This window comes from Aspergillus japonicus (assembly GCF_003184785.1).
Source record: "Aspergillus japonicus CBS 114.51 unplaced genomic scaffold BO86scaffold_18, whole genome shotgun sequence".
NCBI classification, from domain to species: Eukaryota; Fungi; Ascomycota; class Eurotiomycetes; order Eurotiales; family Aspergillaceae; genus Aspergillus; species Aspergillus japonicus.
This window is the reverse complement of record NW_020291655.1, coordinates 363,741-377,436: the sequence shown is the minus strand read 5'-3', so window position 1 is coordinate 377,436 and position 13,696 is coordinate 363,741. Positions and strand designations below refer to the sequence as shown.

The 13,696-nt window shown below is 55.4% G+C and overlaps 5 protein-coding genes across 5 annotated transcripts; 3 read left to right on the top strand and 2 right to left on the bottom strand.

Annotated features, from left to right (window-relative positions):
* Window positions 1–227: 227 nt before the first annotated feature.
* On the top strand, window positions 228–1,416 carry BO86DRAFT_337255 (peroxiredoxin). Its single transcript, XM_025668946.1, has 5 exons — window positions 228–331; window positions 406–514; window positions 583–835; window positions 895–1,147; window positions 1,204–1,416. Exons 1-5 carry the CDS (start codon window positions 309–311, stop codon window positions 1,232–1,234), a joined length of 669 nt encoding a protein of 222 aa, XP_025528674.1. The 5' UTR covers window positions 228–308; the 3' UTR covers window positions 1,235–1,416.
* A 930-nt stretch (window positions 1,417–2,346) lies between these two features.
* Window positions 2,347–5,738, top strand: BO86DRAFT_388608 (putative regulatory protein Ral2). Its single transcript, XM_025671896.1, has one exon. It carries the CDS (start codon window positions 2,698–2,700, stop codon window positions 5,530–5,532), a length of 2,835 nt encoding a protein of 944 aa, XP_025528673.1. The 5' UTR covers window positions 2,347–2,697; the 3' UTR covers window positions 5,533–5,738.
* Window positions 5,739–6,020: 282 nt separating this feature from the next.
* BO86DRAFT_68191 (F-box domain protein) lies at window positions 6,021–8,048 on the bottom strand. The gene is made up of 2 exons (XM_025677567.1): window positions 7,432–8,048; window positions 6,021–7,373 (listed from the first exon to the last, which is right to left on the bottom strand). The coding sequence occupies exons 1-2, from the start codon at window positions 7,784–7,786 to the stop codon at window positions 6,205–6,207; spliced, it is 1,524 nt and encodes a 507-aa protein (XP_025528672.1). The 5' UTR covers window positions 7,787–8,048; the 3' UTR covers window positions 6,021–6,204.
* Window positions 8,049–9,126: 1,078 nt separating this feature from the next.
* Window positions 9,127–10,836, bottom strand: BO86DRAFT_68189 (putative pantetheine-phosphate adenylyltransferase). The gene has a single exon (XM_025677566.1). It carries the CDS (start codon window positions 10,654–10,656, stop codon window positions 9,439–9,441), a length of 1,218 nt encoding a protein of 405 aa, XP_025528671.1. The 5' UTR covers window positions 10,657–10,836; the 3' UTR covers window positions 9,127–9,438.
* A 141-nt stretch (window positions 10,837–10,977) lies between these two features.
* Window positions 10,978–13,648, top strand: BO86DRAFT_337244 (WD repeat protein). Its single transcript, XM_025668945.1, has 4 exons — window positions 10,978–12,094; window positions 12,148–12,748; window positions 12,811–12,885; window positions 12,938–13,648. The coding sequence occupies exons 1-4, from the start codon at window positions 11,315–11,317 to the stop codon at window positions 13,360–13,362; spliced, it is 1,881 nt and encodes a 626-aa protein (XP_025528670.1). The 5' UTR covers window positions 10,978–11,314; the 3' UTR covers window positions 13,363–13,648.
* The last annotated feature ends 48 nt before the right edge of the window (window positions 13,649–13,696 follow it).

Here is a 13,696-nt window from a genome sequence, read left to right as displayed (position 1 = left end):
CCCCCAAGAATGAGCTCATTCCCCACCAATGACTTGTGTTCTGCCCCAGAAGCGGTGGCAGATTGCGTGATCGAGGGGGGTTTCCCTCCAGTTCCAACAGTGTACATGGAGGGGCAGTCAGTTTGAGGGGAAACCTGAGAGTGTGTTGTCCGAATTCGGGGATGTTGTCCACGGCACCCGCAACTATTTAGCCTCTCTTTCATCCTTCTTCTTCCCCCCCTGCTCCCCTCCTACCTCAACTCACTCACTCACTCACTCCCTCCCTCCCTCCCTCCTTCTCACCACTAATCTCTACCATACCATTCACAATGGCTCAGGATCGTGCTCCTCCGTAAGTTGACCCGCTGCTTACCTTGACCGTGTCCGTATAGATCAAGGCAATTCTGACCGGCTCTTCTCGAATAGTCTCCGTCTCGGCTCTGAGGCCCCTAACTTCGAGGCTGATTCCTCCAACGGTCCCATCACCTTCCACGACTTCATCGGCGACAGCTGGACTGTCCTCTTCTCCCACCCCGTGAGTGATTGGAGTTCCGAACTATATTGTTAGGGCACCGGTGACTGACCCATGCGCCATTGGAACAGGATGACTTCACTCCCATCTGTACCACCGAGCTTGGTGCTTTCGCTAAGCTCGAGCCTGAGTTCACTGCTCGCGGTGTCAAGTTGATCGGTCTGAGTGCCAACGGTACCGAGTCCCACCACGCCTGGATCAAGGACATCGACGAGGTCACCGGCTCCAACCTCAAGTTCCCCATCATCTCCGACCCCGAGCGCAAGGTTGCCTACCTGTACGACATGGTCGACTACCAGGACACCACCAACGTCGACTCCAAGGGTATGTATTTGGTTCTTCTGGGCTTTATTTTCGCTGCACATCCGCTAACAGAACCTCAGGCATGGCTCTCACTATCCGCTCCGTCTTCATCATCGACCCCAAGAAGAAGATCCGTCTCATCATGACCTACCCCGCCTCCACCGGCCGTAACACTGCTGAGGTCCTCCGTGTCATCGATGCCCTCCAGACCACCGACAAGCACGGCGTCACCTGCCCCATCAACTGGACTCCTGGCGATGACGTTGTCATCCCTCCCCCCGTCTCCACCGAGGAGGCCCAGAAGAAGTTCGGCGACATTCGCATTGTCAAGCCGTGAGTACCCTCAGATCCCCAGCTTGTCAATTGGTTTTACTAACTTGGGACCAAAGTTACCTTCGTTTCACCAACCTGAAGCAGTAAATCAATGTCGAGTTCAGCCAAAGATTGGAAGGATGTTTGCAGTGGTGCAGTTCGATTACAGGACTAGTGCTGAAACAAGGGAGGCAGATTTGATACGAAAGTTATGAAAAAAATATGAGATAATATTTTACACCCTATGGTTCTAGATGGGGTAGCAAGGAGTAATTCAAAGCCGGCTGCAGGAAGTTGATCTTTATGTATGCAGGAACCCAGCCTGGCCAGTAGTATCTACTGGAGTCCGTGGTGTTCCTGCAGGCTGTACAGTAGGTTTACTGGGACGAGCTGCCAGTCCCCGCACACAGTCGGAGGGGAGGATTGGAGCCATGGTTGGCCGTCTGGGTCCATCCGGGTGGCGATAACAACAGTAAATCGTTGCTAAGTCATCCTGCATAGCTCACTTCACCTCATATGGGTGAGAGGGGCTTGTTTCTGAGGTTAGAAGCAGCTGACAGTACGCCAAATGTTGCTATTGTCTAGGATTCTTTTATGTATTTGATATGGGGGCCAGTAGTTCGTATTGATGGGGATTGTTTGAGTAACCACTGCACCGGCAGCCAACCGCTGAGCTGAGCCGCATTGGAGGACAGGTGGCTGCGTGGTACGTAGTGGACTGGTGGTGAGTATGTGTTGAGGGTGTGGGTGTGGGAATCCAAGGACCCATTCATCCGAACTCTGTAAATGACATTTGTGATGATGATGATGATGATGATACTCATAGTACAAAGGCAATTGACTTTCCTGGTGTCGGTCTTCTATCGTGCCTGGACCGTAGTTTGTTCGACAGACCGCCTTCCTTCCTGGACTCCATCCTTCTCCTCCTTTTCCTTTTCCTTCTCCTTTCCCTTTTTTCCCCACCCGCCTTTTTTACTCCAGAGGGTCGCTTCTCGCACTCCCACTCCTTCTATTTCTTCCCCCATCAATTCGAACAATCATTTGGGCTGAGGCTGTGGTGGATATCGCAGCATTTGTTACACCGTCACAAGGATTGTCTATCTTATTGATAAGGAAACAACTGAACTATCTGGTTCCGTTCTCCTCCGCAGCGGGGACAGTAGTCACCGATACCGATCGAGTCGACTTTCCGCCCGCCTGTCCCCTCCACCCCCCCCAGTCCCATTTAGACGTCGAAGATCACCCGACCGCTTTTCCACCAACGTTGCTGTCAAAATTTCTTTCTAGGTCTGTGCTGCTGTGGCACGCAAGGGTGGCGTCTAACCCTCTTTTATGACTGTGATGATCCTCGATCGTTTCGACCCTTTCCCTTCCTCTCCTTAAACGCCCATCCCCGGAAAAGCAATTCCTGACCCTGGGTACTACAAGCGGGCGGCACTTTCTCCTACGATACGTACGCGCAAAGAGTCACGATAGCGACAAAGTTCTACCGAGCGGTTTCCTCGATTACAAGGCGCCCACTCATCTTTCCTGCGGGTTGAAGGTAAACAGACCTCGGAAATACCCTCAAGATGATGTCCCGAAGCCAGTCGAGCCTGGGCTTCTTGGATACAGGCAGAGACGACCCATCTGCGACGGGAATCTCGCCTCGACTTCAGCAAACCCAACAGCAGCCGCAATCCTCCAACTCCGGTGGTCCGATCAACCTGTCAGGTCTGGTATGCAATGTCCGTCGGACCACCGGCAGAGAGCCGCACCCTCTCGTGGGCGCAACGACAACCATCCTGGGCGATAAGCTATACGTGTTCGGAGGCCGGGTGCTCTCCAAGAGTCGTCCGCAGCTGACGTCGGACATATACGAGCTGGACTTGATCCGGCGTCACTGGACCAAGATCGAGGCGACCGGCGATATCCCCCGCCCGCGGTATTTTCACAGTGTCTGCGCCCTGGGGGACCATAAACTCGTCTGCTACGGCGGTATGTCGCCTGCTCTCAATGTGTCCAAGGACCCTGCTGCCGCGAGCGGGGGAGTGGGGGGTCAGGATGCTCAACCGGAAGTCGTGGTCATGTCAGATATCCACATCTTTGACGTGCCCACCCGGACCTGGACCCGCGTCCCGGCCATCGATTCCCCCCAGGGTCGCTATGCACACTGTGCGACGATTCTGCCCTCCAGCGCCCATTTCACTTCAGCCACCGCACCTCTTTCGGCTATACACCATAACCCGGCGTCTTCGAATCCGCACCAGGGCACGATCGGAGTGGATATTGATGGTTTTGGGGGTGCTGAGATGGTCGTGGTCGGGGGACAAGATAGTTCCAACCATTATATCGAGCAGATCAGTGTCTTCAACCTTCGGAGTTTGAAGTGGATGAGCACCAGCACGCTTGGCCGCAGCTGTGGTGCTTACCGCAGCGTGGTTGCTCCCTTGCTGGGCATGAGTGTCTCGGAGATCGGCTCGGCGGCCGAGGATCGAGATGCACAGGCGCCTATTGAGGACTCCCAGGCCGAGGGATGCCCTATGCTTATTTACTCTAATTACAACTTTCTGGATGTCAAGTTGGAGCTTCAAGTACGCTTGCCGGACGGTCGCTTGGTCGAGAAACCCATGCAAAGTCAGGCCTCGCCCCCGGGGTTGAGGTTCCCCAACGGAGGCGTCATTAACGGTCATTTCGTTGTCAGTGGTACCTATTTGACTTCCTCGAAGCAGGAATATGCCCTCTGGGCACTGGACTTGAAGACCCTTACTTGGGGTCGAATTGATGCTGGCGGCTCGGTCTTCGGTCAGGGTAGCTGGAACCGTGGAGTCTTGTGGTCGAGAAGGAACACTTTTGTAATTCTGGGCCACCGAAAACGCAGCCTGGTGGAAGATTACAATCACCGGCGTATCAACTTCTCACACGTGTGCATGGTAGAATTGGAGGCTTTCGGTCTCTACAACAATGCGTGCCGGACTGCGCCTACCTCGGGCTACGTTTCCTACAGTGCGCCGTCTGTACCGGCTTCTCTCCAGTCGAAGCTCACCAAATTGACCTCTGGAGGACGACCGTTCTCTGCAGCCTCAGACGAACTAGGCCGTCTCGCCCACTCGCTACCTGAAATGGCAGATATGGAGCTCCAGGCGGTGGGAGGGGAACGGATCCCCGTCAACTCGCGCATCCTGACACGCCGATGGGGTCCCTACTTTATTCAAATACTCCGCGAATCCTGCGACGGGGGACTCTCTGACTCTGCTACTCTTCGTCCTGCGGTTGCCATGTATCCCAGCCGCAACTCAAGCATTACCATCACCCCCTCGATCGGCCAGAACAGCAACTATTCCAACGCCAGCACGCTTGTCAGTAACCGCTCCGTCACCTCTAAATCATTACTAGCGAACCTCGAGATACCCTCTGCGCATTCTCTATCGCCTACCGCTCGTCCCCGTGTACTCTACCTACCGCACACCTACCTCACCCTCCAAGTCCTCGTCTACTATTTCTACACATCCTCCTTGCCCGCGGTGGGCTCCTCTCTCTGCACCCCACAGATTCTCTGCTCCCTCCTCCAACTTGCCCGCCCTTATCAGGTCGACGGCCTCCTCGAAGCCACCGTCGAACGCCTCCACCAAATGCTCGACGGCCGCAACGCCGCGGCCGTCTTCAACGCGGCCGCCATGGCCGCGGGAGGAGGCCGTGGGACCGGGTTCGCCAGCGGGCTTGGTGGCACTTTGGAAACCCTCAACGGCGCCCACGCGGCCGCGACCGCCGCCGCGCAAGATCCCTCTGCCCTGACCACCACGACCACCAACACCACCGCCACCACGCAACCCTCCTCAGCAGCCCAAAGCAACCTCACCTCCGACTCGTCCGACACAGAACACGGCACCACCGCGTCGGCCGCCCTCTCGACGGCCAGCAGCGCCAGCGGCGTCGGGGCCCCCTCCACCTCGCGCGGCATCCCCCTCCGCATCAACACCAACATCTTCAGCCGCCGCCAACGCCACAGCGACCGCGAGCGCGCGCGTGAGCGGGAACGCGAGCGGGAACGCGAACGGGAGGTGGAGCTCGAGCGCGAACGAGACCGCGAAGACTCGATCAGCAACGCCAGCACCGCCACCTCGGCCTCGGCCTCGACGAACACCAGCTTCGACCAGTCCGACTCAGAATACGGCGGCGGCGAATCCGCCGGCCGCGCCCGCTCCTCGTCGCATCACCGCCGCAACACGGACGCCGAGCTCCGGCCCGAGCGTGAGATCTGGACCGGCGACCTCAGCAGCGTCATCGGCCTGCAGAAGCGGGGTCTCCGAGGGCTGATGGAGGGCCGCCGGCTGCGGGAGCGCACGGCCAACCCCACGCCCAACGGCAGTAACGGGGTGAAACCGGGTAGTGCGGCGGTGAGCTTGAATGGAAATGGAGTGGAGTAGTAGTATTAGTAAGAGTAGGCCTTCAGCATTGGGGTTTGCGGGAATTGTTTTTTTCTCATTTGAAAGATCTTCATTCTAAGAGAGCGGGAGAGAGAGAAAGTGCGTGCGTTTTCCATATTCGAGTATATATTGTATCTAACTTCACTTGGACTGGATAATTTGGGGGCCGGAAGGAAGGTTGGTAGATAGTAATGATGAACGATGCATGACACATCTCTTTTGGACTACTACTTATTTTCGTTCCGTTTTGTGGTTTGGGTGGGTGGATGGCTTGAGTAAAGGATTGAGGGGAGGATTCTACCATAATGGGCCAGGTGGGTTGGTTTCCATGAGTGGCATGGATGCGTTGTGAAGATGTACTAGACTGTACCTAATAAGTCCACGGTCTTGGGTGGGATGCAGGTCGTTGTTCCGGAAATGGCCGATGGCCTCAGGAATCAACTGTGACTATCTAGGCACTGTAGCATCCAATCGTACGTACGGTAGGTGCCGCCGCAAGCAGAAGCACCCAAATTTCCGCAACATTGACAGAATCGAAATCTGAGCCACGAATCACATCTTCCATTCTACGCCGTAAACATACAACTGCAAAACACAGAAGGAAATTGAAGGAAGATAGATGCAAAGACAGATCTCGTTCATGAACAAACCATAGAGAAGACGTTCTTACCCTCAACCCCTCGGGTGGACGTTACTTCGTGCACTGGACAGCACCCACGCCTTCCAGAATAACCACTGGTCCGGGCGCACGCGGACGCCCGTGTCGCCCAGATCCTCGGGGGTGTAGGTGCGCAGCTGCTCCAGGGTGGCGCGGTCGAAGGAGCGCCGCGTGCTGCCGCGCGGCGCGAACGACAGGGAATCCACGTTCAGGACGGCGTCGCGCGAGGGGGAATGGGGTGTGGGCTGCACGACGATGGCGAGGGTTGGCGGCGGCGTGTGGGAGCCGCCACCACCCGCACCGGTGCCGGTGCCGGTGCCGTTGGGGGCGGTGGGTGCATGATGGTTGTGGTTGTGGTGGCCGTGGGCGTAGGCGTCGAAGTGGTTCGTGTAGTCGACCTCCCGGAGATCGAGGCGCTCGAGGTGGTCCATCTCGTCGTGCAGCAGCACGAGGATGTCGCGCCAGCGTCCGCCCGGGCGGAGGTAGATGCCGGCGAGCCGGAGATCGCGCAACGGTCGCCGGTGGCGGCGGATGAGCGCCATCAGCTCGTCGGCGCCCAGGCGCCAGCCTTGGATGCTCAGCGTGCGGAGGCGCTTCCATTGCAGACGGTGGAAGATGTGTTCGAGCGGCAGGTCGAGCGGCGCGTGGGCCGGAAAGCCCAGGTGGATCGCGGTGAGGTTTTTGGCGGCCAGGAAAAAATCATAGAAGACGTTGGATAAGGTGTCCATGCGCGTGGAGAGGTCCAGAGTGGAGGAGAAGGTGACGTCTAGGCTCGTCAATCGAGCGCCCAATGCGGCCAGACTGGTTGAAGGGGCTTGTAATAGTTTCACAGTCGCCTCTGGGCTGATCTGTGGTCCCACGAATCTAACCGCGTCACAACTCGACTCCAAGAGCGCGATGCTCAAGTTGGTGACGGCTCTGGTACACGCTGGCTCCCAGTCCAGTCGATTTGTTCCGCCCAATGAGTGTTCGTGAATCCAATCCAGCATTTGCTCGTCCGCCTCATCCTGCAATCGCAGCAACTTGACCTGCTGCAGGGATGTGAATGCTCCGATCGCGCGGCGCAATAATAACAAATCGTGACTCGCCTCGACGATTCGCTTCTGGTCGTGAAGGCGACGTCGATGGGTCGAAGAGAGGGGAAAATTGTCTGTATCAACCATCTCTAGTACATTGGGCCAACCTAGACCGTTATCAGCTTTTCCCGGCACTCAACGATGACGGGTCTTCAGAGACGGTACCGCTTCCTTGGTAGAAGGGTCGCACCATGTACGTGAAATTTCTAACATGGCAGGCTAGCTGCATGCTCAAAAGTTCCTCTAGCCTCCGGAATCCATCCGACGAGAACCGCAGCACAAAGCGAGGGAATTTCTGCGGTGTGCCGATGCGCATGAACCTTCGGCAGACGAGTCGGAACCGGTCCAACTCCGACTTCTCACCGTATACGTGGGGGGATCGGGCATTCAGTGAAGTCGTGGAACCGTGCGAAGTCGTGGGGGAGGCTTCAAGGGAGAGATATTCGAAGCCCAGAAGAAACGAAAGGATGTCCTGAATGAGCTCGTCCGCCAAGTCGTCAAAATGCCGCGGTTGGTCCATGTTTGTCGCACAGCGAAGCAGCAGCGTGTTCGGCTGCCTGGGCCACTCGCACCAACATGGAATCCCAAGTCAAGTCTGGAGCGTAGGTCGCAAATTGAGGGGCACTGCGGTGTCGGATATTCAACGAGATTAAGGAGATGTAAAGGGGGCGATGATCGTTTTAAAAGAGCAAAAGAAGCGTCGTAGATAAAATAAGCAAAAAGAACGAGAAAAGACGGATGACAGCAGCGAAATTTAATGTTTGGGAAAGAAAAAGAAATAAGGATGAAAAATCCTTGAAGAAGGAAAAAACAAGAGAGTGACGAAAGAGGAGGACGAAAGTGATACATCCCCTCTTCTAGTTGGAGGCACACAGACACACACACACACACTCTCTCTCTCTCTTCTTCTCTGTCATCTGCAAAAGATGACGGCGGGCCACAGCCAACGCGCGTGCAGCAGCAGCAGGTTGAACGTGTCTGACCAAAAATTGACAGCGTTCCACCGCAAGCTCATTTCCTCGAGCACACCGGGTGGTCATTATCGATGTCAGGGCCTGCAGAAGCCCCGGGCGGGATCAGACGACTCGATGATGGCCGACCGGGGGGGAGCGTATACCGGGGGTCACATGATCGAAAGAGCATGCGGTTATCCAGCGCGAACCTGCAGGAAAGCTGGTTGAGGAGGAGAAGGATTGGCAGAGAAGGGACGACGGAAGGGAGTATACTGATGCGACAACAAGTCAAATACGTGCAGACGCCCAGATGCAAGGGAACCCCGCTTGGAAGTGATGGCAGTTCATGGCGGCCAGTCGTTGCAAGCCTTCATCGTCCCTGCGGCTTGACCACGTCGCGGAAGATTATAGATAGACCAGGGGGAGAGGAGAGGGGAACGGTTGATGCGGTGGAGAAGGGGGGAGGGAGATATGGATGGTTGAGGGTTGCTTGTCAAGATGCACAGGTGAAGAAAAGTAGTGGATCTGAGGTTGAGAGATTGGCCAACAATCGCATTGCCCGTTCGGGTCGACTAGCAGTAGTGTGTAGTACCTAGTAGCTTCATCGCGTGGGTTGTTAACCTGTTCGACTCTTTGCAGTAGTTGGTGAAGAAGGAAGAGGGGAAAAAAGGATCACCGGCACTTAAGCAGCACTTAAAACGCCGTAGTCCAGTAGTCCCCGAGCCCAGGCGCAAGCCCAAACACTGCAATCATCCGCTGGTTGGTTGCCGCTGTCTCGTTTCCTTCGGTCTGTGTTGGCGTCGCCAGCCAGGTAAGTCCAGGAAAACAAAGAAATAAAGACTAGATCAGAGAGAAAGAAGGAGGAGAAAGCGCACAGGATCAAACAACGCTATATACAGTACATGGGGTCGAGACGGTCTAGAAATTACACCACCAAGGAAAGGAGAAAAGCTAAGGGCCCTTCCACGCCCACTTGTCCTCCACCATCTATCTGGATCTGTCGAGCTCCAGTCTGGACTAGGACTAGATAGATAGTTGGAGATACATCAGATCTCGTGTTGTCCAATCGTCCTCTGCGATGGCCATCTAGACCTCATCATCGTTGTTGTCGAACAGACCTTTGCTTTGTCCGCTCTCCACCAGCACGGACGATTGGCTCAGATCACCACTAATTTCCCGCATCGAGATCGCGCATCTCGGGAACTTTCGCACCAATCGTTCATTGCAATGCTTTCTCCATCCGCCGCCGCCTGATATCCGTGCTGCTTATCTTGGATGCAAAGTCCTCCGCGTCGTCGGGAGGCACCTCTGTCGTATGCAGGACATCGACCTCGAAAACAGCCAACGGCGCCCATCCTTTCTTCGTCCGTGCATCATTGACAGCAGCGCCGCCCGACCGAGTCTCCTTGGAGACCACAAGGGCACCAATGCTCTCATCAGTGATGGTAGGACCAAATGGATCCTTTATCTCCACCAACTTGAAAACTAGATCGGGCCGTAATTTCATCAGGATGTACTTTCCATTGGGACCCGGCGCCAGGGCCTTTTCAACCTGAGGTCGACTGGTTCCGGAAGGGCGGAAATTCATGATGGCAGTCAAGAAGGCACCCGTGCTAAAACTGCGTTCTTCCCAGCTTTCCAAGAATTCTGGATACTTCTTCTTTACCAACAACTCATCGCCGGTCACTCCCACGACGAGGACTCGTTCTCTCCCCGCATCAGCATCCTCCACGGGCTGTAGGACAAGTGCTGTCGCGGTCAGTAATAGTTTGTGTCCAATGTGAAAGTGGTCGAACGTGCCCCCTACAGCGACTGTGTAGGGCGACGTGGCTTCGCGGAGATCGCCTAGGGTCACAAGAGATTCTGATGGAGTCCAGTGAGGTGCGTCTGGGATGGCATGTAATGAACTAGAGTCGGAAAGTTCAGAGTCTGCCACCGGAGAATAAAAGCTACTGAAGCCTGCGGCCAGATCCTGTCCTATCTGATTATCAGGGTAGTAAATTGACTTCCATGGTCGCCCTGACCTAGCCAGAGTCCGCAGGTCGATGATCGGGCCATCGCGCGGAACTGCTGGGATGCTTGCCGGGCTCCGAGCCACATCATGGTCGAGGAGTATGACCCGTGCATCGATACCTCCAGGCATATCCAACTCGATCTTATGTTCGATACATACAACCCCAATCAAACGGTATATGCCTTCAAGGATCGACTGCAGGCTTGCAAACGCTCTGGTGCGGGGTCGACAGGACGGGGCGAGCAAGCCTGGTAGGGCAAGTGCAACATCGAGAGTAGCCACGCGGTCGGACCCGTCTAGCTTGAGATGAAGGATAGAGCAGACAGTAGACAGAATAGCCTCGTATGCAGACTTGATGTGGTCAAATTCGGCCGCTGGCGGAGGTGGCAGCAACAGCAGGGCCGAGGTCGGTTCGGAAGCCATATTGTACTGATATGCGGGGGAATGACTGTCAGTAATGGTTGCCTGTAGCAATTGCAATTATCGATAGGATAGCTGGAGGATAACAGGTGAATCAGAACCCAAACTGACAGCAGACCCAGAGCCACAGACGACCCGATGGCAGTCGGACGTTTCTGCTGATTATCAAATGAAGTACTCAGTAAGTAGTATTCCGGCAAGAAATAACAATAAAAGATGGCCGAAGATGGATTTCCCCGCGATTGGGCTGACTCAGCCTGCACGAGATTCCCCGTGACTTCCCTGTGGTCTCTCTATCTCTCTCTCTCGCTCCCAACTCCTTCCCTTCTTCTCCGTCGCTTCAACTGCTCTTATTCATTCGTTTCAGACCTGTTCGGTCTATTCAGACATTTATTCTGAGTCACTTCAAGCTTCAGAATGTCTTTGTGAATTTGTTCACGTTGTTGTCCCCTTCTGACATGACCTAGAGCGTGCACTGTCTCTGGTACAGTCGGAGCTCCTAGCGCCCTCCATTTCCCCCCTCCCCAGCTAATCTTCGCAACCTGATAAACGCTGTCCACAACCGTCCACACCAGAACTTCTGCTCAGGTGGAGCTTCAATTGAGCTCATTCGCGTGGCTAGGGTACAATACGGTTCGAACTATTCGAGTTCCACGCTGTCATGTCGAATCCGACCCAACCCTTCGACCCTCGCCGGGCCACAACGTACGGGCGCCCGGAGGAGCTGCATATCCCGTCCGGTGCCCCCAATCTGCAGCGACAGTCCATGTCCCAAGACTTCGTGTCGGGCGCCGAAAACCACGTTCCTTCAATCAATGTGCATCCATCCGGCTCACAGCCTGGTCAATTTGGAGGCGGCAACAACGCTGCTGGTGGTCATCTACCGGGAGCACTGCAGCCAGGCAACTCCAACCGTCCACCAGCAGTGTCCATGAACACAGCCCCCTCAGTGCTTCCAACTCTCCCTCAGTTGGCGACCCCCATGCAGCCTCCCGCAGCACCGTCATCACAGCCGCAACAACCACAGCAACCGCAACAGCCGCAGTCCGCAGTGCAACAGTCGACAAACCCGCGTTCTAGCATGGTCAATTCTCACGGACATTCAAGATCCAGCCCGGCAGGCTTTGATCAGCCAAAATACAAACAGCCGGGCTCGTCGCCGGGTGCTGGCTACCCGCCACAGACTCCGTTGGGAGCCAAATACTCCCCCTTGGGCCTTGCTGATATCCGACCAACCGGTGACTTGTTGAGCGACACGATGATGACATCGGGAATGATGTCAATCAATAATAGCGAGAACCAGGTGCCTACCAACAGTAACTATATCGCCCCGTGGCCCATATACGCAGTGGACTGGTGCAAGTGGCCGGTACCCGGCAATTCTGGCTCCTTCGGCGGAAAGATCGCCATGGGAAGTTACTTGGAAGATAATCACAACTATGTATGATGTTGGTTTCCCTTTCGGGATGAGCAATGGTACTAATCTGAGCGCAGATCCAAATTGTTGACACCCACTGGACCGCTCCCGACCCGGATACACCAGATGCGGCGGCTGGAGACATTAAGCTGGAGTATGTCAAAACTGCGGAAGCCACCCATTCATATCCTGTGACTCGGATTCTGTGGGAGCCGCCTTCTTCACAGAAACAATCCACAGACTTACTGGCAACGTCTGGCGACCATCTCCGGTTATGGTCGCTGCCTGCTTCGCAACCAGTGCCGGCTTCGAACACGATCACACGGTCAAGCAATCAAAGCGCACCGACCGCGAAGCTGCAACCCTTGGCTTTGCTGTCGAACTCAAAGTCTCCGGAGCACACCGCGCCAATCACATCTCTGGACTGGAATACCATTTCTCCAAGCCTCATAATCACATCCAGCATCGATACCACGTGCACAATTTGGGACATTCCCACACTTACCGCCAAGACGCAACTGATTGCGCACGATAAGGAGGTGTACGACGTACGGTTCTGCGCCAACAGCGTCGATGTCTTTGTCAGTTGCGGTGCCGATGGTAGCGTCCGCATGTTCGATCTTCGCAGTTTGGAGCACAGTACCATCATCTATGAGCCCACCGAGAAGAATGAGAAATGTAAGGCATCCCTATCATACCCGCAGTCACGAAGTTTGCCTTATTCACAACGATCTTCTCAGTGATGAGTCCCGGGAATGGCAGCCCTTCCGCGCCTGCACAGTCAGCATGGCCACCACCTCTACTACGCATTGCAGGTATGTGAGCCTCTAAATGTATCACATTTGACATACGTACTCACTACTGCAGCCTCTCCCCATGACTCGCACCTTTTGGCGACGTTCTCGCAAGACTCAAACGTCGTAAGGGTGCTCGATGTGCGCCAGCCGGGACAAGCTCTGCTGGAGCTGAAGGGACACGCCTCCTCCATCAACTCCGTGGAATGGTCCCCCAATCGTCGCGGCGTGCTCGCCTCGGGCGCAGATGACTGCTTCGTCCTGCTTTGGGACTTGATCAATCAACACAACGCAGCCCCTGTGCCGCCGGGCGCACACCCACCGGGAGCCCCGACCGCGACGCCCACGAGCGAGCGCGGCCCGGCAGCTGCCTGGCAGTGTGATTACGAGGTATCAAACATCAGCTGGTCGCCGCAGGGCGGGACCACGCCAGCCGGACATCCACGCGACTGGCTCGGGGTTTGTGGCGGGCGAGGCCTCTGGGGAGTCGCTCTGTGAATAGCTTCATACATCGGCTAGACTTTTGACAGATCGTCATGTGCATGTGATTTTGTTTGTCCTTTTCTGTTTTCAGACTATGACTTACCCCCTTGATGTTATGATTTTGGTACGGGTCTTATTCGGGATGGGATGGGCTCTGGGACAGGCATGATTGAGATGACGTCCCGTGGCAACGGAAGCCCCATATAGCGCGCAGGGAGACTTGACCCGCGTAGGCGATCTTTGGTATATGGCATGGTACGAGTAAATGAATGAACGAACAATCCCTTTTTCCTTTCTTTTTAGATGTGTTGAGATCTAGTTAAGACCATAACCTGCTGGGTATACTCGT